This window comes from Phaseolus vulgaris, chromosome 8, assembly GCF_051622355.1.
Source record: "Phaseolus vulgaris cultivar YP4 chromosome 8, ASM5162235v1, whole genome shotgun sequence".
In the NCBI taxonomy this organism is placed as follows: Eukaryota; Viridiplantae; Streptophyta; class Magnoliopsida; order Fabales; family Fabaceae; genus Phaseolus; species Phaseolus vulgaris.
The window spans coordinates 55,221,062-55,242,015 of record NC_143505.1 but is presented as its reverse complement, the minus strand read 5'-3'; the positions used below and the strand labels follow the sequence as shown (position 1 = coordinate 55,242,015).

At 31.5% G+C, this 20,954-nt stretch overlaps 3 protein-coding genes across 7 annotated transcripts; 1 reads left to right on the top strand and 2 right to left on the bottom strand.

Moving 5' to 3' along the window:
• Positions 1–1,588: 1,588 nt before the first annotated feature.
• LOC137823330 (Major facilitator superfamily protein) lies at positions 1,589–6,187 on the top strand. Of its 2 annotated transcripts, XM_068628413.2 has the most exons (5): positions 1,589–2,122; positions 2,228–2,351; positions 2,442–2,659; positions 3,009–3,556; positions 5,157–6,187. In XM_068628413.2, exons 1-5 carry the CDS (start codon positions 2,120–2,122, stop codon positions 6,028–6,030), a joined length of 1,767 nt encoding a protein of 588 aa, XP_068484514.2. In that variant the 5' UTR covers positions 1,589–2,119; the 3' UTR covers positions 6,031–6,187. The 2 variants fall into 2 exon arrangements, with proteins under 2 accessions (XP_068484514.2, XP_090150321.1); XM_090294195.1 differs by lacking the exons at positions 1,589–2,122; positions 2,228–2,351 and having other exon boundaries at positions 2,430–2,659.
• Positions 6,188–6,404: 217 nt separating this feature from the next.
• On the bottom strand, positions 6,405–7,894 carry LOC137823331 (ribosomal protein L30 family protein). 3 transcript variants are annotated; one of them, XM_068628414.2, is made up of 3 exons: positions 7,671–7,894; positions 6,866–7,065; positions 6,405–6,773 (listed from the first exon to the last, which is right to left on the bottom strand). In XM_068628414.2, exons 2-3 carry the CDS (start codon positions 7,055–7,057, stop codon positions 6,642–6,644), a joined length of 324 nt encoding a protein of 107 aa, XP_068484515.1. In that variant the 5' UTR covers positions 7,058–7,065; positions 7,671–7,894; the 3' UTR covers positions 6,405–6,641. The 3 variants fall into 3 exon arrangements, with proteins under 3 accessions (XP_068484515.1, XP_068484516.1, XP_068484517.1); XM_068628415.1 differs by having other exon boundaries at positions 6,866–7,059; positions 7,671–7,843; XM_068628416.2 differs by lacking the exon at positions 7,671–7,894 and adding an exon at positions 7,273–7,291 and having other exon boundaries at positions 6,866–7,059.
• A 1,935-nt stretch (positions 7,895–9,829) lies between these two features.
• Positions 9,830–15,051, bottom strand: LOC137826678 (homeobox protein knotted-1-like LET6). Of its 2 annotated transcripts, XM_068632749.2 has the most exons (5): positions 13,896–15,051; positions 13,465–13,730; positions 12,956–13,208; positions 10,741–10,970; positions 9,830–10,310 (listed from the first exon to the last, which is right to left on the bottom strand). In XM_068632749.2, exons 2-5 carry the CDS (start codon positions 13,693–13,695, stop codon positions 10,113–10,115), a joined length of 912 nt encoding a protein of 303 aa, XP_068488850.2. In that variant the 5' UTR covers positions 13,696–13,730; positions 13,896–15,051; the 3' UTR covers positions 9,830–10,112. The 2 variants fall into 2 exon arrangements, with proteins under 2 accessions (XP_068488850.2, XP_068488849.2); XM_068632748.2 differs by lacking the exon at positions 13,896–15,051 and having other exon boundaries at positions 13,465–13,737.
• Between the last annotated feature and the right edge of the window lie 5,903 nt (positions 15,052–20,954).

The window sequence follows — 20,954 nt, the reverse complement described above, 5'->3', positions numbered from 1 at the left end:
ATTTATTACATTGCGAATCTCAATGTGTCTTCAATCAAATTATTAAGTTCAACAAGCGATGATGGAAGTGTTCTTTATGCTGTATTTTGTTGGATCCATTCATATGCTATTCAATTTAAATTTTTTAAATATTTTTAAAAACTTTTATAACATTCAATTAAAATTTTATTAGAGAAAAACAAAGCAGATATTTTTTTTTTATAAAAGTTTTCATGTTAGGCATCACTATACAACTTGACATCTCAGGTAGGCTGACACCTCAAGTAACAACAATCATCTGCCATCACATGAAAAAAATATTATTAAAAAAAGAAAAAGAAAGAAAATACAAAAATATGGGGGGGACTAGACCAAAACTCACATGTTAACAAAAACGATACATGGGTAGACTATACCTATTCATAAAGAATTCTAAGAACAGACTAGATAAAAGTCTATTATACCAATGAAATGATTCTCTATGAATGAACCCTAAATTAGCCAACTTATCAGCACATGCATTTCCCTCACGAAAAATATGAGTAACCTTAAACCTGATTGTCCTACAGAAATTAAAACAAGTATTCCATCGATTACGAAACATTCACGAAACATTAGTCTTAGACGTAAACGCAGCGCAAACCAAGACAGAATCACATTCAAGCCAAACATTAGTAAGTCCCATCTTTTGAGCTTCCTCCATAGCATGTATAACTCCATAAAACTCAGCAACCAAGGCAGTCTGAACTTCAAGAAATCCTGAAAAAGCACCAATAAATTCTCCCATACTCCCACAAAAAATACCTCCACAAGTAGCAAGACCAAGATACCCCTAGCAATCCCATCAATGTTAATTTTAACCCAACCTGGTGAAGGAAATTCCCATCTAACAGGAAGAGGACGAAGAACTTTCCTACCACTAGTCTTAATACCAAAAAACTAAATCACGTTGAAATCCAACATATCATTCTTCATTGAAGCTTTAGACAAATTTTCCAATAGACAAATTAAATCTTTAATAAAGGTAATTTATGATTGGAGTTCGAGCTTTCCTTAGTGTTCTAAGTCGATATTTAAAATTATTAAAAATTTGGTATTCAAAGTTATACCTATTTTGTGATAAGAAAATTACAATTCTTTTATAAATAGCTTTATCTTATAAGAATATTTTTTTTTTCAAACCAAGCAGAAGCACTTTGATTTATCTATTTTCATTTCTTTGCCATTTGTTTCTCTCGTCAGTTTCCTTTCTCTCTGTAGAACAAATGCTAATTTTTGTTCTTTTAATCTTGCACTGTATTTTATTAGACTTGAACTTTAAAGATGAATTTGACTCTAATTTGCAGAGTTTCTAGAATCATGCATTTTCGACTGTTTATGAAAATTACCAACAGACAACAGTTCAGTGACTCATGTGCACATAATCTCATATGTAGAAGTTTTGATTATGTAACTGTAGTTGGTCCCATTTCACTTTGTACGACCCTTGCCTTTGATTTATACACACTGAAGAGGGTGTAGTGTCGTAAATGCAGATTCATAAGGAGCATTTTCTCCATTACTATATTCAGCGTGTTACTTTTAGAAAATGCGTAACACAGTAGGTGATGAAGTATACCAATGCATTCAGTCTCTGGCTTCTAGAACAGATACATACACCAAAGCTTTTCAACTAAAACCACTTTGTTAAAGTTTGCTGATGCAACAGTAAAACCTTCACCCAATTGATTGTTTGTATGACATGGTAAAATACTTGATCAAGCATGAGGATCTGAAGAACATGGTTAGTACATGTTTTTCTTTTTCAGTTGTTCATTATAAAAGTGACTTTGTGATGGAACATTGGGAGTGGCTATACTGTTCTATCACTTTCCAAGTGTTGTTTTCATTAGGCGAGTACGGTCTTAAGCCACACAACGAAGGATAGCCTGTAAAACTCCAAAGCACGCGGACACAAACTCAGCATTTGAGGCCACTCATCTCATCAAGTGGACCTATTCTAAACTAGTTCTTATCAAATTCGTCCTTGCCATCACATAGCTAACTCTACATTTCCTCACCACTACTATTTAGCAAGTCTTGGAGCTGAAACACTCACACACAGCATTCAACTCTCTGCGGTTACCCTCCAACAAAAAACATGGTTTTAGCTTCTTTTCTGAGAACTTTGTTTATTGTTCAAAGCTTGTTTTATACTTTGTTGATGCCTTAATGATTGTTTTGCATTTTTTTACCTTGCTGTTTATAGGTTCTTGTTGCAAGTCATGGAGAGGATGAAAAAGGGGCAGAAGGCATTGCTGCTGTTGATTTTCGAGGCCACCCTGTAGACAAGACAAAAACTGGAGGATGGCTAGCAGCAGGGCTCATCTTAGGTTCATATTCATCTCAATCCATAGAAATTGGAGTCATGTTCTCAAGGTTGAACCTAATTTGGCTCCAACAAAACTTTTTTTTGTGTGCAGGTACTGAACTGGCAGAAAGAATATGTGTGATGGGCATAGCCATGAATTTAGTGACCTACTTGGTTGGAGATTTGAATCTCCCTTCAGCTGATTCTGCCACCATAGTTACCAATGTTATGGGAACTCTCAACCTGCTTGGCCTTCTTGGTGGCTTCCTTGCTGATGCCAAACTTGGCAGATACCTGACTGTTGCCATATCTGCAACCATAGCTGCTGTGGTATGTCAAAAGATTTGCATATTTTGATATACTCAATAATTAATTCTCTCATTTCTTTGGCTTTTAAGATCACTAAGGCAACCAATTTTCTCCCTTCCCTTAAGAGGAAGTGGTTTTCAAGTGCAAATAATATCACCTTTTTTAGTTTAATTTCGATACACTTTCAGTTAAATCCGTTAAACAATCAAAATTCAGAAACCATTGGTAACATGGCTTATAAAGTAGTGATGGCAAAAGTTAATACAGTTGTTACTCATCAAAGTTTGTGATCGGATGAATAACCTTTTACACTGATCATCTTACTACTAGAAGTCACCAATTAGTTTTCTTGTCACTTGTCTTGGACCAGGGCGCGAGTTTGTTAACTGTGGCTACTACCATTCCAGGCATGAGGCCCCCTACATGCAGTAGTATCAGAAAACAACACCACGAATGCATTCAGGCCTCTGGCAAACAATTGGCTCTGCTATATGCAGCACTTTACACTATAGCAGTGGGTGGTGGAGGAATAAAATCCAATGTCTCAGGTTTTGGATCTGATCAGTTTGATACAACAGACCCGAAGGAGGAAAGAATGATGATATTTTTCTTCAACAGGTTCTACTTCTTCATCAGTATTGGGTCCTTATTTTCTGTAGTTGTTCTGGTGTATGTGCAAGACGACATAGGAAGAGGGTGGGGTTATGGGATTTCAGCAGGAACAATGTTGGTTGCTGTTGCTGTTTTGCTTGCTGGCACACCATTTTATCGATTCAAGAGGCCACAAGGAAGCCCCTTAACAGTTATATGGAGAGTGTTGTTTTTGGCTTGGAAGAACAAGACTCTTCCTATCCCTTCACAACCCTCCTTTCTCAATGGTTATCTTCAAGCCAAGGTGCCACATACTCAGAGGTTCAGGTAAATTTTCTATCCTCTTCTTCAAGCATTTTCATCATGTGGTTAATTAAGTGTAAAAAAATTAGTTTTTCCTTAAAGAAATTGGTTTCAATAACTATAACCGTAACCGTAGTTTCCTCATAATTTGTACACGGTGGTCTTTCTCTTCAATTATTGCACAGCAATTTCAAAAAAAGTTCTTATTTTGTGTGGTTCTAATAATGATTGCTTACTTTCACGGGATTACTATTACTATTAATATCTGGGACAACATGAGTGTTTTTGTTGTCTCTAGAAAAGGACAAATATTACGTTTGATTGAACAGTTTGTCAAAAAGGAATTTGGAAAAAGAAAAAAGACGCAGCGTTTGTTGGAATAGTGTTTTGCTCTTCTTTTTATAACCAAAACTCATGTGGTAGAATGATTTTTGAAAACTTTCACTAGTTATGCTAATGAACACGTATTTTGTTCTTCATCCATCTTTGTCACCTACGAGAACTAGAAAATGATATGCTGATACATCTCTCTCACTCACTCCAATAATAACAAAGCAGACTTAGATCTCTTTTTCCATCGACACACTGCTCTCTATCATCCTTTCAAACAATCACTTTATACAATTATTTTTTCATACACTAAATAATAATACAGTTTGAACATAAATTTAAATAAATTACTAGAGAGGTGTAAGCCACAAGCTTTCAAAATAATATTGATGGTGCAATGGTTGTTATTATATATACAATTAAATTTTTTAACTTATATATAATATTTATTTCAATATTTTAAATGTATCTTTTATTTTATATTTTAAGCGTGAAATCTTCGAAATATTTAATACAATACTATGAAAAATAATAATTTTATACCTCATCATTTCTAGACACAACTCGTATTTTTATCACATACGCCCATCCTAATAGATTGATATTGAATGCGTATTCTATACATTAAAGAGCTACATCCTTTACTCCACTCGACATCCTTTCATAAATTTTAACAGAAAAAGAAGATAAGTAAAAGGTTAAAGCAATTTCGATGAACTAATTTATAAGCGACCTTGTAGGAATTATTTTAATTAACTTGTTCCGAACCTGTTTTTTAGCTGATGAATAAACTAGCTTTAATTTATGAAAAGCTTTACATGACCAATCCATAATTTCTAGAATTTGGTTGGAACTTTACTTTTTTACTATGTTCTATATTCATTTTCTGAACTATTTACGAAATTCCTGTAAACGAATTGCACCGACTTGTAACGACTGATGGCAAATAAGGCAAAAAAGATTTTACAAGATAAAAAAGAACCCAAATGTCATACATTAGACTGAATTATCGAAGTGTAACCTTGACTCAAACTTTGGATTATACGATTTTAATTTGCTATCATCTCGAATCAGCATATGTACGCATAATTTATTCTTCGACAAAAACACGAGGAACAATTTATGATAAAGGTGTCGTTCAAATCCTAGGGATGTAGTAAAGTGAAATAAATATTCTGAGAAATTCATTGATGTTCATCTCCATTCAAACCTAGTCAGCAATACTTGAAATCATATATGAAGGATTTGACATAAACTAACGGGTACTTTCACTGTTTGGCACTTGGTCCGATAGGTTCCTCGACAAAGCTGCAATTCTAGATGAGAACAGCTCAAAGGATGAAAACAAAGAAAATCCATGGATAGTTTCCACAGTGACTCAAGTTGAGGAGGTTAAAATGGTAATCAAGCTACTTCCCATTTGGTCTACATGTATCCTCTTCTGGACAATCTATTCTCAAATGAATACCTTCACCATTGAGCAAGCTACATTCATGAACCGAAAAGTTGGATCTCTAGAAGTTCCAGCAGGATCTCTATCAGCTTTTCTCATCATTACCATTCTCCTCTTTACCTCCCTAAATGAGAAACTCACTGTCCCCTTATCTCGGAAACTCACAAACAATGCCCAGGGGCTCACAAGTCTTCAGAGGGTTGGAATTGGACTAGCTTTCTCCATAGTTGCCATGGTGGTTGCTGCAATTGTTGAGAAAGAAAGGAGGGAGAATGCAGTAAAAAACAGTACTGCAATAAGCGCATTTTGGCTGGTCCCTCAGTTTTTTCTGGTGGGTGCGGGGGAAGCATTTGCCTATGTTGGACAACTAGAATTTTTCATTAGGGAGGCTCCAGAGAGAATGAAATCAATGAGCACTGGACTTTTCCTATCTACCCTTTCAATGGGCTATTTTGTCAGTAGCTTACTGGTGTCAATTGTGGACAAGGCAAGTAACAAGAGATGGTTAAGGAGCAATCTGAACAAGGGAAGGCTAGATTACTTCTATTGGTTGCTTGCAGTGCTAGGCGTGCTGAATTATATATTTTTTCTTGTTCTAGCAACGAAGCATCAGTACAAAGCTCAACACGGCATACAGCCTACTAACGGTGCAGAAAAAGAGCTTGCGAGTACAAATGATGTGATAGTTGGAGTTGATGGAAAGGAAGAAGCATAGGATAAAGTCTTAAAATCTCAATTTGTTTGACCGAATATATAGTGTGGAAGACCTAAACATTATGCCAAGAATTTGTTTATTTTGAGGGATGTGTCAACCTCATTTAACGTGGACAATTGCGATGTACTATTAAGTATTGACAGATATTTGCTGTTGACCCGGAGTTGTATACAACACCTGATATAATGCTTTTAACAAAATATATATGCACATATATAAAATAAGGGATAATTACAATTAAATGATCTGAAAAATTATTAAAATAATAGTATAGACGATTGTTAAGTGGGTGTAAAACAAAAGTGGGATGTCAATATAGGTGCATATAAAAAAGACAAACTGCATTGTGAGTTGTATCCTAAAGAAAAAGGCAATTAAGAGATAAAATGTAATTGATTCCCTGACTGAAAATATAAATAAATGAACCACTCTAGGCAGGTCTCATGAGCAGAAGCCTGAATTTGACTAATGTTATCGATAGAAAATACGACAAAATTACAGATTCAAACCATGACCATACCTTCAAAACAAATTTTGTCCATTGGATACGAAAGCTTTAAACAATGGTATTCAATAGTTTTAATAGCAAGAACACAAGAACACAGTAGACTTCATAAAGCATCAGTAAGGGAAGGAGGTTTATGACTTATGACCAGCGGAGGACGTAGAGCTCGGTGCGTTTCCTCCTTCTGCTTGCGGGCCTTGAACATTTCCTCTGTCTCAATAACAATTAACCTCTTGACCTATATTAATTACAATGTTTAGCAAAGTTAGTATCCACAGACACAAGTCATTTCAAGCAGAAAATAGAGATGTGTAGATCTTGTGCTAAAACCTGTTGGAGCATTCCCCTAACCGTAGGTGTGTTCCATCGCATGACAGTTCTATTGCATTTGCGCAGGCGAAGTGCTTCCAAAGTGCGCCTATGGAGCCTCCTGGTCCCTGGCATACCCCTCACCAAAGTTATGTAGAGATTTGGGCTCCAAGCAATTGGCACGCAAGCCTTGTATGCCTTGAATGCATTCATGCCTTCAGCTTAAAGTCAGAACACCATTAAGAAACAAATCAAGTTAATATGACTTTCATTCGTTCTCTAACTACATACCCAAATTTAACAATTATAATACAAATATAAATAAAAACCGACTTAAATAAAAACCAGTAAAAAAAAATCAAAGTTCTCACACTTCATTCAACTGAACATTCGAAATTACGTTATGTGAGCAGAACAGAAAATCTCACCTTGTATGATTACATCGAAGAGACCACTGAAGTGTGACAAAATATATGCAAATAAAGTAGTGAACGAAAGATAAGATATATATATCTTATATGAAGATGATAATAATATATTTAAACAGTGATATTAGCTCAGACATTTCATCGAATAGGTTGTAGGCAAATAAGCAAATAGGTTAAATTCAGAGAATTGCCCCCATCCCGCAAAACACGAGTTATTAACTAGCATTCAATGTATGCAATACAGGGAGACTCAATCATAGATACAGAGCAGAAGATGATTGTAACAAATTGGAAACAACAGAGGGAACGGACTAATCAGACAACTAGATGCTAAGTGGTGAATAGCTTCAGATAAAGAATGAAAATGCGAGAAAAAAAAAAGAGAGGAGAAAAGTAACCTGGCCACCCCGGCTCCAAGTCTTGAGGCAAGCAGAGAAGTTGCCGGCGTCGGAGAAATCGGAGTCGCCGAACGCGTATTGCAGAGTGAACTTGATCTTGGAATCGGAGGATGAGTTTTGTCGTGGAGGAAAGAAGGTTCTGACGGTTGTGGCGGAGCAGAGGTGAGGAAAGAAGAATCAAAACCTACACACCGTGGCTGCTTCCAAAGGTAAAGAGATCAATAGAAGTCGACAAGGCATGTAGAGCGCTTATGTTATTTTTTTTTTAATAAATTTTAATTTAATGTTTATATTAATTTTAAATATTTTTAAGCTACTAATAAATCTGTATATTCAATTGAGATAATTGAATAAAATTAAATAAAAAGAAAAAGAAAAATCTAAAAACAGTGTTAGAAGATTGGAAAACAAGCGATAGTAAAAACTCAATAATACTGGGTTTTTTTTTACTATGTTTTAGTTATTAATAAAAATGATAAATTCTTGTCCCTACCCCTGATATAGATTTTTTTTTTGTGTGTGATAAACCATTTGAACAATATTTAATTAACGAGAAAATGGCAAGAAATAGTTACGATTATTGTAATATTAAATTCCAAACAAGTAATGCAGTTATGTCAGGTAAGGAAGTTAAGCTGAACCAGAGGCACTATCAATCTACTACTTGTTATCTGTCATATTTTTACAGATTAAATAAAATGTCTTTTATTTGTTGCTACAAAAGATACATCTCGAGAATGCAAAGCAATAAACTTGAGACAATAGAAAATTAGAAAAACATGAATATCATCTAAAAAAATGCAAAATGTATTAATAATGTTAATATAATATTCTTTATTTTCAATTCAGCAGCACATATTTTTGATGGGTGACATTGAAGGGAAAATGTTATAGGTTTAAAGACTAAGATAAATACATTTGATAATTAATTAACAAAGCTTTAATACTAACAATAAATGTCAATGGATCTTTCTAATAAAAAATAATTAGAAAATTTAGTTTAAAATACGTCAATACTAATATCTTTTAAATAAATTATATTAATTATATAAATATTCTACTATATTTTAAAGGTATATTTTTTGAAACACGCATTTTTATAAATTTAAATAAAGAAATAACATAAAATGTGTCTGAGTATTAAATTATTATTATATATATATTCTAAATACTTTTTGCATAATTTGTTAGTGTAAAAATATAAAATTAAAGGGTAAAAATTACACATTTAAAACTCTTGATTCTAAAAAATTAAACTCATTAGTTAATTGATTAAAGATTATTTAATTATTAATTTTCAAATACAATTTAACAATAACTCAATGTTAAATGAAGAAATTGTGCATTATTTAAAAACTAAAAAAATAAACACGTTTTACCTGAAGAACTACATAAAGCAACTTCGTAAAAACTCACCTGAGGAAACCAAATGCATGTGCTCATGAATGAAAGCACATACCAAACTTTTCGTTCATATTATTTTGCAGAGTTCTCAAGTTTTACTTAAGGCAGTAATATAATGAGTACATTAACACACACACAACTAAACTGCTGCAATCCAAAATGTGAATCCCAATAAGCTATTCTGCTACTTTCTCCAAAATGTGAATCAATCATTTAACACATGTGAAACTCCTACATAATACCAATAGCAGGAACACAAACATGTGAAAGGGTCACATTTTGCTTGACTGATATATCTATTCCTATTTCTCTTTAGGTGTAGACATATGTTGAGTGTGCAAATTTTTTTTCCTTATTGCAAGCAACAACCACACTCAATCATCAAATCAACAAGGATGAGAAACCTTTGTTGCATTAGGCAACAACAAGAGATGAGGACCCACATACCAACTTGGTACACCCACAACATATCCAACACAAACATATTATCTAATTTATCTCATAGTAGACATCATGAGCAGGCATGTCTATCCAGAAATTTTACTGCAAAACTTAAACAAAAAGAACAGGTAAAGCTTTCATTAGTGTTGCTTACCCCAAGTGACGTGATAAACATGAATATTGATAGATGAATAGACACACACAAGACAATATGACACACACACAAGACAATATGCTGTTAAAAAAAACACACTGCTATTTCATGATAAATACCCTTTTGGTTTCTTTCATGTACATTTATATATGCACACGTATGAAAATAAAATATACTTTTCATTAAATTAGGAAATAAACACATACAGAAATCTCTAGTGATCTCCACAAACAGTGTAGATAATAGAGGATATAGTTAGATTCATGCACACTTACAAGCTTGCAGTTCAGTAATAACGTAGATTTTTCATTCTGCTTTCTACAATTTAATTAAGGTAAAACACGCTTCCATGACATATATCATACCAACTTGGAGACCTAAACAACTTAAAAATAGATAGGGTTTTTTGGCTCAGCTATTGGATATTATAGTAGAGGATTGTGTTAAAGAAGCATGGGCATGCCATCCATTGGAAATGGCTTGCACATAACATTTTCCATGTAGTAGTTAGTTGCATCCATCACGGCAAACTGCATATCCTCAGATGGCTTCCAATGACGTTTTCTCTGATTGATGAACCAGTTGTTGATCTGTTTCAGATCTAGGCCTGTGGATTCTGCCAGCGCCTGCTTTTGTGATTCCTGCAAATTTATCCCATCATATTCACCATATAATGGTAAATAAACCTTATGATTAACCAACACAACAATTTAAGGTTTCAACAGTAGAATTTATATTGCCAGAATTGTTTTCTACTTAACACCAAAAGCTACAGCACTATCAAATGTGTCCGCATTTTGGTGAAAATATAAAGGAAACAAAGCAATGAAATGATATGAATAGTTATTCACTATGTTGTACAACACTATAAAGGCATACTGTAGAAAGAAGTAGCATCACTCACATTCTTTCTAACAGACCTGCACTTTGTACTGTAGATTAACATTGGTTGAAAAATACAAAACCATAAATGACTAATAATTTGTGAGTTTCAATGATTAATTAAGAGTTTGTTTGAAACAGTTTTGCTGGTATATATTATTGTTTATAAAGGATGTAGAGCCTAGTTACCGAAGGGTAGGGCCACTTGTAATGCCGGTTCCACCAATCAAGCAGTTGTTGCCGAGCTTCCTTTGGCAACTTTCCATTCTTTTTCTTCTTCAAAAATTCCTTCTTGAGGCTCCCTAGATATCCACTATACTTGCGCAGAAGCTGGACTTTCAGTTCCCGATCTTCAGCTTGAGTGTCTAGGTTGTTTTCATGCACATCAACCTCATTCTGTGATGATGATTCACTTTGACCTTAATTTCAAATTGCCACAACAAAACGGAAGAAAAATTAAGAACTATCAGTAAAAATAGTTCATGCAAGAACTATCACCAAATACTGACATCAGAAATTGCATGGAAGTCATGATTACTGACATGTAACACTGAATATTAATTTAAGAATAATATATCAAATCATTCTAAATCTCATTACCAATTCCCTTGCTATATAACGTTTTCATTTTATATATCCTAGATATTAAATATATTAATTATTCATTTAATAAGTATGCTTTTTAATAAGTATTAAGAGCAATAGTAGAATAATATTATAGTATAATAACTCTAACATATGTAAGCTAAACAAACCATTCTATTAAGTATATATTTTCTTTTTCTGAAATATAAAATGCAAGCATTACCTAAGAATTGATTAAATACATGCTCAGAACTAAATTTGATTAACAATATTTTCTTTACTGCAAACTAGTTATATACTAAATGGAGAAGCCTGCTTAGAAAACAACTGCATAGAAGGCCATTCAAAGTGCATACAACCTTTACTCAAACAAGTTATAATATATAAGATATGGTTCACCAATAACTATAAATGTAACCCTATCATTCATCACTAGAGAGCATACCAAGTAGGGAAATAACAAAATAATCATGCACACATAATATTTACACTGGTTTTTTAGAATTGAGCTACAGAAGGAACAAATTAATTGACAAGAAAACATATGGCAACAGATAAGACAAGGAGTTTCCTTTTTCTACTAAATTCTTAAAGGGGTCTTGAAAGAGAGAGCCATGCATCTAAATGTGGAGAGCAATTAAACAGAAGAAAGAAGAGGTGACAACTCACTGAGTATGAGTGAAATGATGAATAACACTAAGGTCACACGAACCAAAAAGAAAAATCTCTTTAAATAAATCCGGAAACCCATCAAGATTATCAATCAATGGGTCACTTACTTAAGCAGCATTGGGGTTTTGAATAAACTTTTCATCATTAGAATAAGAAAACAAAATCTCAATTTTCTTGATTTCCCCTCAAGCAGTAATTTGGACTCATAATCTTTTTCAAACTTTTTGACCTAATTCAAAGACCTTGGACCCATATAACAATCTTAAAAATACTGTAAAAGGTTTTAAACCAAGTTCTTTTTTAACTAATCACTGTTTGTGATGAGAAAGGTCATTTGACTAACTCTTTTTCATCTAATTCACAAGATAATATATGATAAAAGTATAATTTTTGGTATCACATCAGTCTTACTGAAAAAACAGTTTCTAGTAGACGCAGGTGTGGTTTTCCTTTTTTTTTATTGGCATTATAATTGCACCATCAACTTCTGGTTATCATTACCCAACCAACTATTGATACTTAATACCAACATTAAGCTTTGAAAGACATGGCTGGCGGAGATCAGAATTATGACTAGTAACTCGTTCCCTTCGATGCTAGCAGCATTTTTCCACGGAGGGTTAAAGATTCTGAGACACATAAAACTACCACTAGTCTAAGGATAGCAAGTTAAACCACGATTCATCACTACTAATTTAGACTCTGACTAAAACCTGTCCACAGAGTTGATTTCTAGTAATTTCATAGTAAAACAAAGATCCGTGGCTGTGCTGCTATAAATCATTCATGTTACTTTTTTTCCACATAGGCCACACACGCATGGTATTCTGGGTACAAGGATGAGGTGATGTGGTCCCATAGAAGCTAACCATTATACTTCTTCAAAGAGTATGGCAATTTGATAATTTGATAGGAAGGTGAAGCATAAAGACTAGTTTGGCTTCCAACATCAAGACAAGAAATACCCTTCACACCCTTATAAGTACACGCGTACTAAGAAAAGATGGAAAAGAAGTGAATTATCTTCTCTCACACTGACACACTGGGTAGCTCACCAGCACCCACTTTCCCAAACAAGAAATCGTCCATAATTGCTCTACAGTACTGATAGATTTGTAGGAACAAATAATGAATTAAGGGTAATCACCAAAATCTGATGAAACTGCTAGGGCTTTGAGCTGACACTCAATTCTTGAGAAAAAAAGCATGGCTTCTTTAAAGGGTTTCGTAAGCTCTTGCTCATACTTAATGAGCATCTCACAGTAGGCCTCCATGAACTGGTCCAGGGCTGGATCTTCACCTATGGAACCACTTCCTGTCCTTCCTGACGATGCATTGATGGATTCACATTTGGCATACGACTCCTCTAAGCTAGTCACCACATCAGGAGGCGCTCCAACCTGTAAGCACTCAACTCATGCCATCAAAACAAGCAAAACATGAAAATAAAAAAAGAATCTCGAAATGAAAAACCACAACAGAAGGTCTGGATCTCATAATCCATGAAACAGAAATAGATGTTAGTGCAGTTTTAGTTTCCAAGTTAAAGAGTGCATGATCGTATACATATATGGATAACTTGTATTGAGAAGAAAGGGAAAGAAGCGAGTACTTATGTGAATATGTAGCAAGTAAGAAGAATTTAGAATTCATCACCTTTAGGCAATTGAGGTAAGACGACAAGAGACGAGGAAAAAGAGGATGTGCCATGATTTTATCCCTCACACTGCAAGTGTCGGTGGGGTTGTGGTGGGTGTAGTGATGATCCTGGGCGATGCTGTTGGTAGCGACAGGTACTCTTCTATCACTGCGCATTTGAGCACCAGAATTGTTACTAAGAGGCAGAGAAAGAAACTTCCTATTAGTTTCCATGTTCATCATGTCCATCTCAGAAAGCTCACTGCAGCTGTTCCCTCCAAACCCTATCATTGTTACAAAGTAAGTTGTGTTAAACCCTTGAAAGGAATGACCTCTTTTCGTCTCTCTTTGTAAAACCAATCACATGGTAGATATAGAATGCATTTATTTATTTATTTACAATACTATGTAATATTAACAGTAATACCACTAGCTGTATCTAGCTCTACCTCTTTGGCTTGGATCAGTTGTTCCTAGTCCCCACCTTACTGTTTTCTCAAAAAGAGCACTGCATATAATTGTCCAGAGAGTACTCCCGGAAATGAAGCTAAAAAATCTGAGTCTTTTTTTGTAGAAAACTCCAAAGAACCCAAATGGATAGTCAGTCAGAACAATAGGGATTTTTGGGCTCTTGGCTCTATAGCCTGTAAAAGGTAGTGGAATCAGATTCAGATTCAGAGTCCTCCCTTGGGAATGTGTAGTCTACCTTCCTCCTTCTGTGCATCAACAGTGTTGCTTCTTAGTCTCATTCTCTTTCTCTCTCTCCATCTCACACATAAACTCAAACACTACCAGTGCTGTGTGTTAAATGCAGGTGGAGACACAGAGGCTACACACAGGGTTAACGTGTGTCTCTGCAACTTAACTCAGAGTTTTCCTTCCCAATGAAAGATGTATCTGTGTGAAACTCACCCTCTTAGGTCTATGCACCACCACTGTTTATGCGTACTATATTGTTGGCTATCTCTCACTCACATCATGGAATAGAGGAGAGAGAAAAAGTGCTTCACTCATTCACAAAAATTAAATCACAGAATAATACATCATCATCTATGCTAATCATATTAGTAGTACTAAGCACGTACTTATAGCTATGCTTCTTAATTAACTTATATCTGCTCCATTTTTAACATGCTTAAGTATCAAAATATTCTTGAAAAGATCGGCAGGATTTACACATAGATATGTATAAGAAGTAAGAAATAACTTTTGATATAAAAAAGGATTAATCTGTGACCATCTAAGAACCTTTTAATAAGTACTGTGTAGATTGATATGTATACATTTTTGGCGAGATTGTTTGATTGGAACCCTAGCAAAACTTAATGGCTGAGAATATAACACAAAGTGCAAAAAGCTGTTGTTTGGTGATGAAAGTAATATAATAATAGTCTTTGGTTTGGCTTTAGAAATTGTAGGGGTAGTGGTGGGTGTGATTGAAAGGAATCAAACATCAACCGTCCATTCCATGGACATCTATCACCCATGTGATATTCCTTTGGGGAGATATTGGATCTTTTTGATCTATATGTAATATCTCTCTCTCTATCAGACTCAGACTCACACACTCACACACAGCATACAATGATACAACACACAAACACCACTTTTGCTTTACTATGATGGAATTGGTATATGTTAGCTAGGCACTAGGAATAGGAATAGGATGGTGGGAAAAATGAGAGGAAGACGACACCGTTTTGTAAATTGGAATCCATGCAGAGACACACCTATGTCAGAGGGGTCATGTCAATCTAATCAAATATAGAGGGAGAAAAGTGGGTTGGAAGAGGTACACATAGCAAAAGAAGGCCATGTTATATAAGATGTTGCCCTCTTTGTGGGACACTCCCTCCGTCCCTTCCTTTCAGTTTTTTCACTGTTGCGTTTCTTGCCTTACCCTACACCAATCATTCACAATTTGACATTTTTTGTGTTATGCTTGTGCATGCTCTTTTCTTTTCAATCATCTGCATATACTTATCATCTACTAATCTCCATTTCACACATTTTATCATCATATTATCTCGTTTAATTCTAAACTATCATTTCTCTTAATAACTTCATTAACTCTTAATTGCTGGAATGTATACTAAACATCATTTTTATCAGTTAACAGTATACAATTTTTTTCTGTCACAACACAGATGTAATACACTTTTTTTCTTCATAAGACACTGTTATGTTAAGATAGAAACTGCATGTGTATATATCATGAGAGATTCTGGTGATGAATTTGAGTATATACATTTATAAATATTAAAAGTTACCATTGTGAGACACTTTTAGTGAATTTGAGTGAATTAATTAATTAATTAATTAATTTGAATTTTATATTATAAGATTAATTTAAAAAAATGTTTTTGATACATTATACCTACAAATTAAATTAAAAGAGTTATGAAATCATAAATTATTGTTTAGATTTAAAGCTTGTTTGGTGCAGTTGAAGATAGGTCCAGAAGAGAATAAATCCGTGAAAAATAAAAAATGAAAAATAAGTGTGTTTGTTAGAAGAAAGATAACAGGAGAAATAAAAAATACAAATAACAAAAAAAAAATCCTCTACAAAAGCAATATGGAAAATCATTCTCATATTTTTACTCTGTTTAATTTTTTAAAATAATTATATTTTGCTCCATTTTCATTCATTTAGAATCTCATATTTTGTTCATCCTTATCCAACACAGATCATAAATGTATCTCTTAAACATTCCAGACATGAATATAGGGCATGAAAAAGTGAAATATAATATGTTTTCTTTTAATATTAAAATATTTAAATACTAATAGTAATAATAATAATAATATATGAAGATCCATTTCTGTCAATGTAATACACAAGTTAATAGTTTTCAATTGGCTAACTTTATCTATAAACTCGTGATTGGATCAAAAGTTCGTATTTCATAGTTCATTTTTTAAATCATATTTCAGCTAATTACTACTGTTTCTATTACATTAAAAATTTATTTATTTTACGTTATAATGTGTACAAAACAAACTTTTCATAATAGTTTTAGAGTGTAATTGAGATTAATTTCTCAAAAGGTACAAGAAAAATAAAATAAAATAAAAGAAAGGTCAAAAATTAAAATTACTTGATGTGCAGGTTAAAAATAAATATTTAAATATATATATATAACTTATTTATTTTACTTTTTCCATTTAGAAACATGTATGGAAATTTTTCTCCCCCCACAACGTTTTTCACATGCTAGTTTCGCAAACATTTTGAAAAACGTTAACTTTCACCTTTTAGTATATTATTTTTACTTTTATTTTATCATTGACTTACGTATAAAATTTATTTTCAGCCATGTTTTACATGTGCAAGAATTATTATGTTTTTTTTTGTTTATTTTCCTTCCAATGTAATTTTTTATTTCAATAATTGTTTCCACTGTTTTATTCAATAAGATATTGATAATTCCAAAAGAGATATTTTGTTTAACCCTTATAATTTTACAATATTTATTTTATTATTTTACTAATAAATCTAAATATTTATTATTTTCCATTATTTATATAATCCTATCCATGTTAATTAATATATTAGTTAAATTGTAACACTATTAATTTTGTTTTGTTAAAAAAAATAAGATTTAATTATAAAATATATTTCACATTAGTTCAAATATAAAATCGACATATAAAATATTGTTAGGATATTTATTTTTGTGTTTAATATTTTTAGTTTTTTATTCTCTTTTTATTTTTAAGATTGTGTTTGAATTGAGGATTGGAAGTATCAGAAGTGGATGTGTGAGGATTTCAGATGAAAGTATGAAGAAAGTTAATGTGTTTGGATTGGAAGAAAAATTTATTAAAGTGTGTGATGTGAAAATTGTGAAAATGTTTTTATTGTGTAAAATATAATATTAAAAATTTATCTTTGTCTTTAAAACAATAAAATAATCAAATATTAGATATTTTTATATAAGTTTGGATGAATTAAAATTATTAGTAGTATAATTCGATATAGTTTAACAATTAATTTTTGAAAAAATACAAGTTATTTGATGAAAAAAATGTAAATAGAATTATTATATTTATAATAATAATTATTATATAATTTGTTTATTATAAATAAATATATATTTTTAATGAAAAAAATACAAAAACTAAAAATTAGGGGTGACAAAGCGGGCGACTTGCATATAGGCCCGCCCCACATACAAAATACGGACTGATTTTCATGACTCGTTTTTTTGTTTTTTAACGCAAAGAAGGAGTGAAAACAGTAACGCAAGCCACGCGGAGTCGCAAGAAGCTAACGGCGACGCTGCAAAGGAGAATGCGTCATTGTCATTGTTGTCAAAAGTCAATTAATTTCTTTTTTTCGGACTAACGGATCAATCTCGTATTTTTTTATCGTAGATGATGGACCGACCCGCATAATCCGCCCCACATGATGGCGCAATCACCATTGCAACTCCACCAATCACCACCACATCTGCAGAATTTGATAATCACTAATTAAATATTATCTGAAATCTTGAGTCGAGAAAAAAAAATTCACAATTTCACACCTGTTTTTTAATCAACAATAATAAATTCATTAGATGATCACTTCGATTTTCCAACCCATATAATTATCGTATTTACAACACATCATATAAAATATATCTTAAAAAAACTCATTTTACGTAATCATGTATAACATGATAAAAAATTATAAAAACACATTATATCAAGATCAAAAGTATAGATATTTTCTCTTTTATCCTTCAAACCTAAAGCTACAAAAACATTTATCTTTAAATCTTTTTCTACTTAAAAATTATGCATTTTTAGATGGAGATGACCAAAATCACATATCTAAAGTTGATGTTTATCTTGTTTATATTAAAAAAGAATATTAAATAATAATTAAATTAAAGATAAAAAAATAATTAATTTTATATTGACTAAATTAGATATTAACTTAAAAATTAAAAAATTATTTATATTTAAAATAATTTTTATTATTAATAAAAATTATAAAATATTTTTATTATTGAAATTACTTATTTTAATTTTAGTTACTAATATTTAGATTCTACATGTTTGGAAGATTAATAAAATTAATTTAAAATATAAAATAATAAGTAATAAAATTTTAATAAGTAATAATTAAATATTAATTTAAAAACTTATTTTAGATATTAATAATTTTTTAAATTTATAAAATAATTTTAATTTAGTTAATTTATAATTAATTATTTTATTTTTAAAATTATTTTTACTTAATAAATTTTTTAGTCAAAAAACATCTTTTAAAAAATTATTGGATCAGATCCCCTTTATAATTGCCACACGTAGATATCAAAAGATTATCAAAATTACACATATAGACCTCTAAATAAAAAAGTTATATCTTCTCAGTATATGTCATGTGATATGTGATTTTTCAAAAAATATATCTAACAGTTATCCATGTGTTGCTGGTAGGTTTATATAACATTTTTTTAAATATTTATGATAAATTGCAAGTTTCTATACACGAAATTGTATATTTTATTAGTTATTTTGTTAGGAAAATAATAATTAAAGTCAATAATTAATTTTAAAAAAAATCAATTTTCTATGTTAATTATGGTTACAACAAATATAGACATTTTATATCTTTTAGTATTATAATCAGCATGAAAACTTAATTTTACAGTATAAATGTTAAAGTTTTTATTATTAGTAATTGCATTGAAACGTGATTTATTTTATCAGTAATTTTAACTACATAAAAAAAGTTTACATTTTGTACAGTATATGCATTTATACTCATTTTTCTAAACCAAAATAGAACTATTAGTTTCTCTACTGTTAATATTTTATATTTACAATATTTTAAGCATTACACTGATTAACATAAAACTATAGTTTACATCAAAAAATTATATAAATAACTATTCTTTATTAACTTACATTTGTCAAGGTTTTGACTAATAACAATATTTAACATAAAATCTAATTAGTCAAGTTATCAGTTTTTTCTATTCACCACTCATTTTTAACTATAAACTCACTTTTTTAATTTTTATTTAATTTTTTCAAGGAATTTTAATATAGTTTATTATATTATATGTATATTTAAATGAGTTTTCCTATATGATTTTTATAAGACTTTTTTTGTATTTTTCGTAAATTAAGATTATTAGATAATGTTTATAGTGAATTTACTTTGATTATTCTGAGCCAACCATGCAATGGCATGTGGTCCACAGAATAAGGCAGAATGAAAGGTGAAATTATGTAGAAATATAATAATAATGTCAACTTCTCTCAACAAATCTGATTCATAATTCCCTTCCAACAGATACTGGATTGGATATCCATATACGTTTCATAAGTGCTTTTAAACTTACTGTTACTAAGAATGTATTCTTCCAAGGATATTATTAAATTCTAATAGGTATAATTTAACTTCATTTAATATTATAAAATTGATTCCTAAAATATTTACATCTAATTATATATTATAAAACGTTAATTCGTAGGCTATGAAAGGTTGATATATATGATGTTAACAATAAGTTATAATAACTTATTATGAAACGTTATAAAAAGTTGATATATATGATGTTAGTAACCAATTATATATTATGAAACGTTAATTCATATGTTATAAAGGGGTGATATAAATATGATCTTAATAACTAACTATATATTATGAGACGTTATAAAAAATTGATATATATGTTATTTTAATAATTAATTATATATTATGAAACTATGTTATAAAAGTTTTATATAATTAATTATATATAAAAGTTATATATATATATATATATATATTTATAACTTTCAATCGTTGTCGGGCTATTGACAATGTTTGTCATGACCGTGAATGGAAGTTTGTGAATTAATTTGTATGGATGTCTTTACGAACATGCACGTTAAATTTTCATTCCATGAATTTTAAATGTGTGTTTTTCGCCTTCTTCTTACTCAACTACATCCTAATAGTTGGACTTCTATGGAAGTCTTTTGTGTTGTATGTAAAAATGAAGAAAAAACAAATTAGGAGATAAGGAAAGAAATTTACATACAACGCGAAAGGTTTGCATGGAAGTCCAACTATTAGGATGTAGTTGAGTAGGGGCGACATTAAGAAAGCGAAAAACAAAAATACCCATTTGAAATTCATCGAGTGGAGATCATCTGACGTGAATGTTCGTAAAAAGACATTCATAAAAATAAAATAAAAAATCATAGGCTTCACCTTTACCTTCATGGTCATGACAAACATTGTCAATAGTCCGACAACGCTTAGAAGAAATAATTTTCTCAATGGCTTCAGGAGAATAAATAGAGACATTAGACAAAAAAAAACTACGAAGGGTTGAAGTATAACAATATCGAGAAAATACTCACAAACTCTATAATCAACCCGTTCATATTCATAACCAAGCCGAAGACTCCAATTTTCTTCTGCCCTCTCGACTCATTCTTCAGCCTCAAGATCTGGAACTTCCTCGCTCGAATTTACACCAACACAAACTTTATTCTTTACAAGTGATACTGTGGTA

Excerpts from the sequence above, each read along its gene's own strand:
- LOC137823330 (XM_068628413.2), top strand. Across the intron at positions 2,352-2,441 it reads AGCAGCAGGGCTCATCTTAG|GTACTGAACTGGCAGAAAGA; the intron begins GTTCATATTCAT and ends TTTTGTGTGCAG. Across the intron at positions 3,557-5,156 it reads CCACATACTCAGAGGTTCAG|GTTCCTCGACAAAGCTGCAA; the intron begins GTAAATTTTCTA and ends TTGGTCCGATAG.
- LOC137823331 (XM_068628414.2), bottom strand. The coding sequence starts at position 7,057 with ATGAATGCATTCAAGGCATACAAGGCTTGCGTGCCAATTGCTTGGAGC. Across the intron at positions 6,774-6,865 it reads TTAGGGGAATGCTCCAACAG|GTCAAGAGGTTAATTGTTAT; the intron begins GTTTTAGCACAA and ends TAATTAATATAG.
- LOC137826678 (XM_068632748.2), bottom strand. The coding sequence starts at position 13,737 with ATGATAGGGTTTGGAGGGAACAGCTGCAGTGAGCTTTCTGAGATGGAC. Across the intron at positions 10,971-12,955 it reads AGCAGTTTCATCAGATTTTG|GTCAAAGTGAATCATCATCA; the intron begins GTGATTACCCTT and ends TTTGAAATTAAG. Across the intron at positions 10,311-10,740 it reads ACAAGTGGCCCTACCCTTCG|GAATCACAAAAGCAGGCGCT; the intron begins GTAACTAGGCTC and ends ATAAATTTGCAG.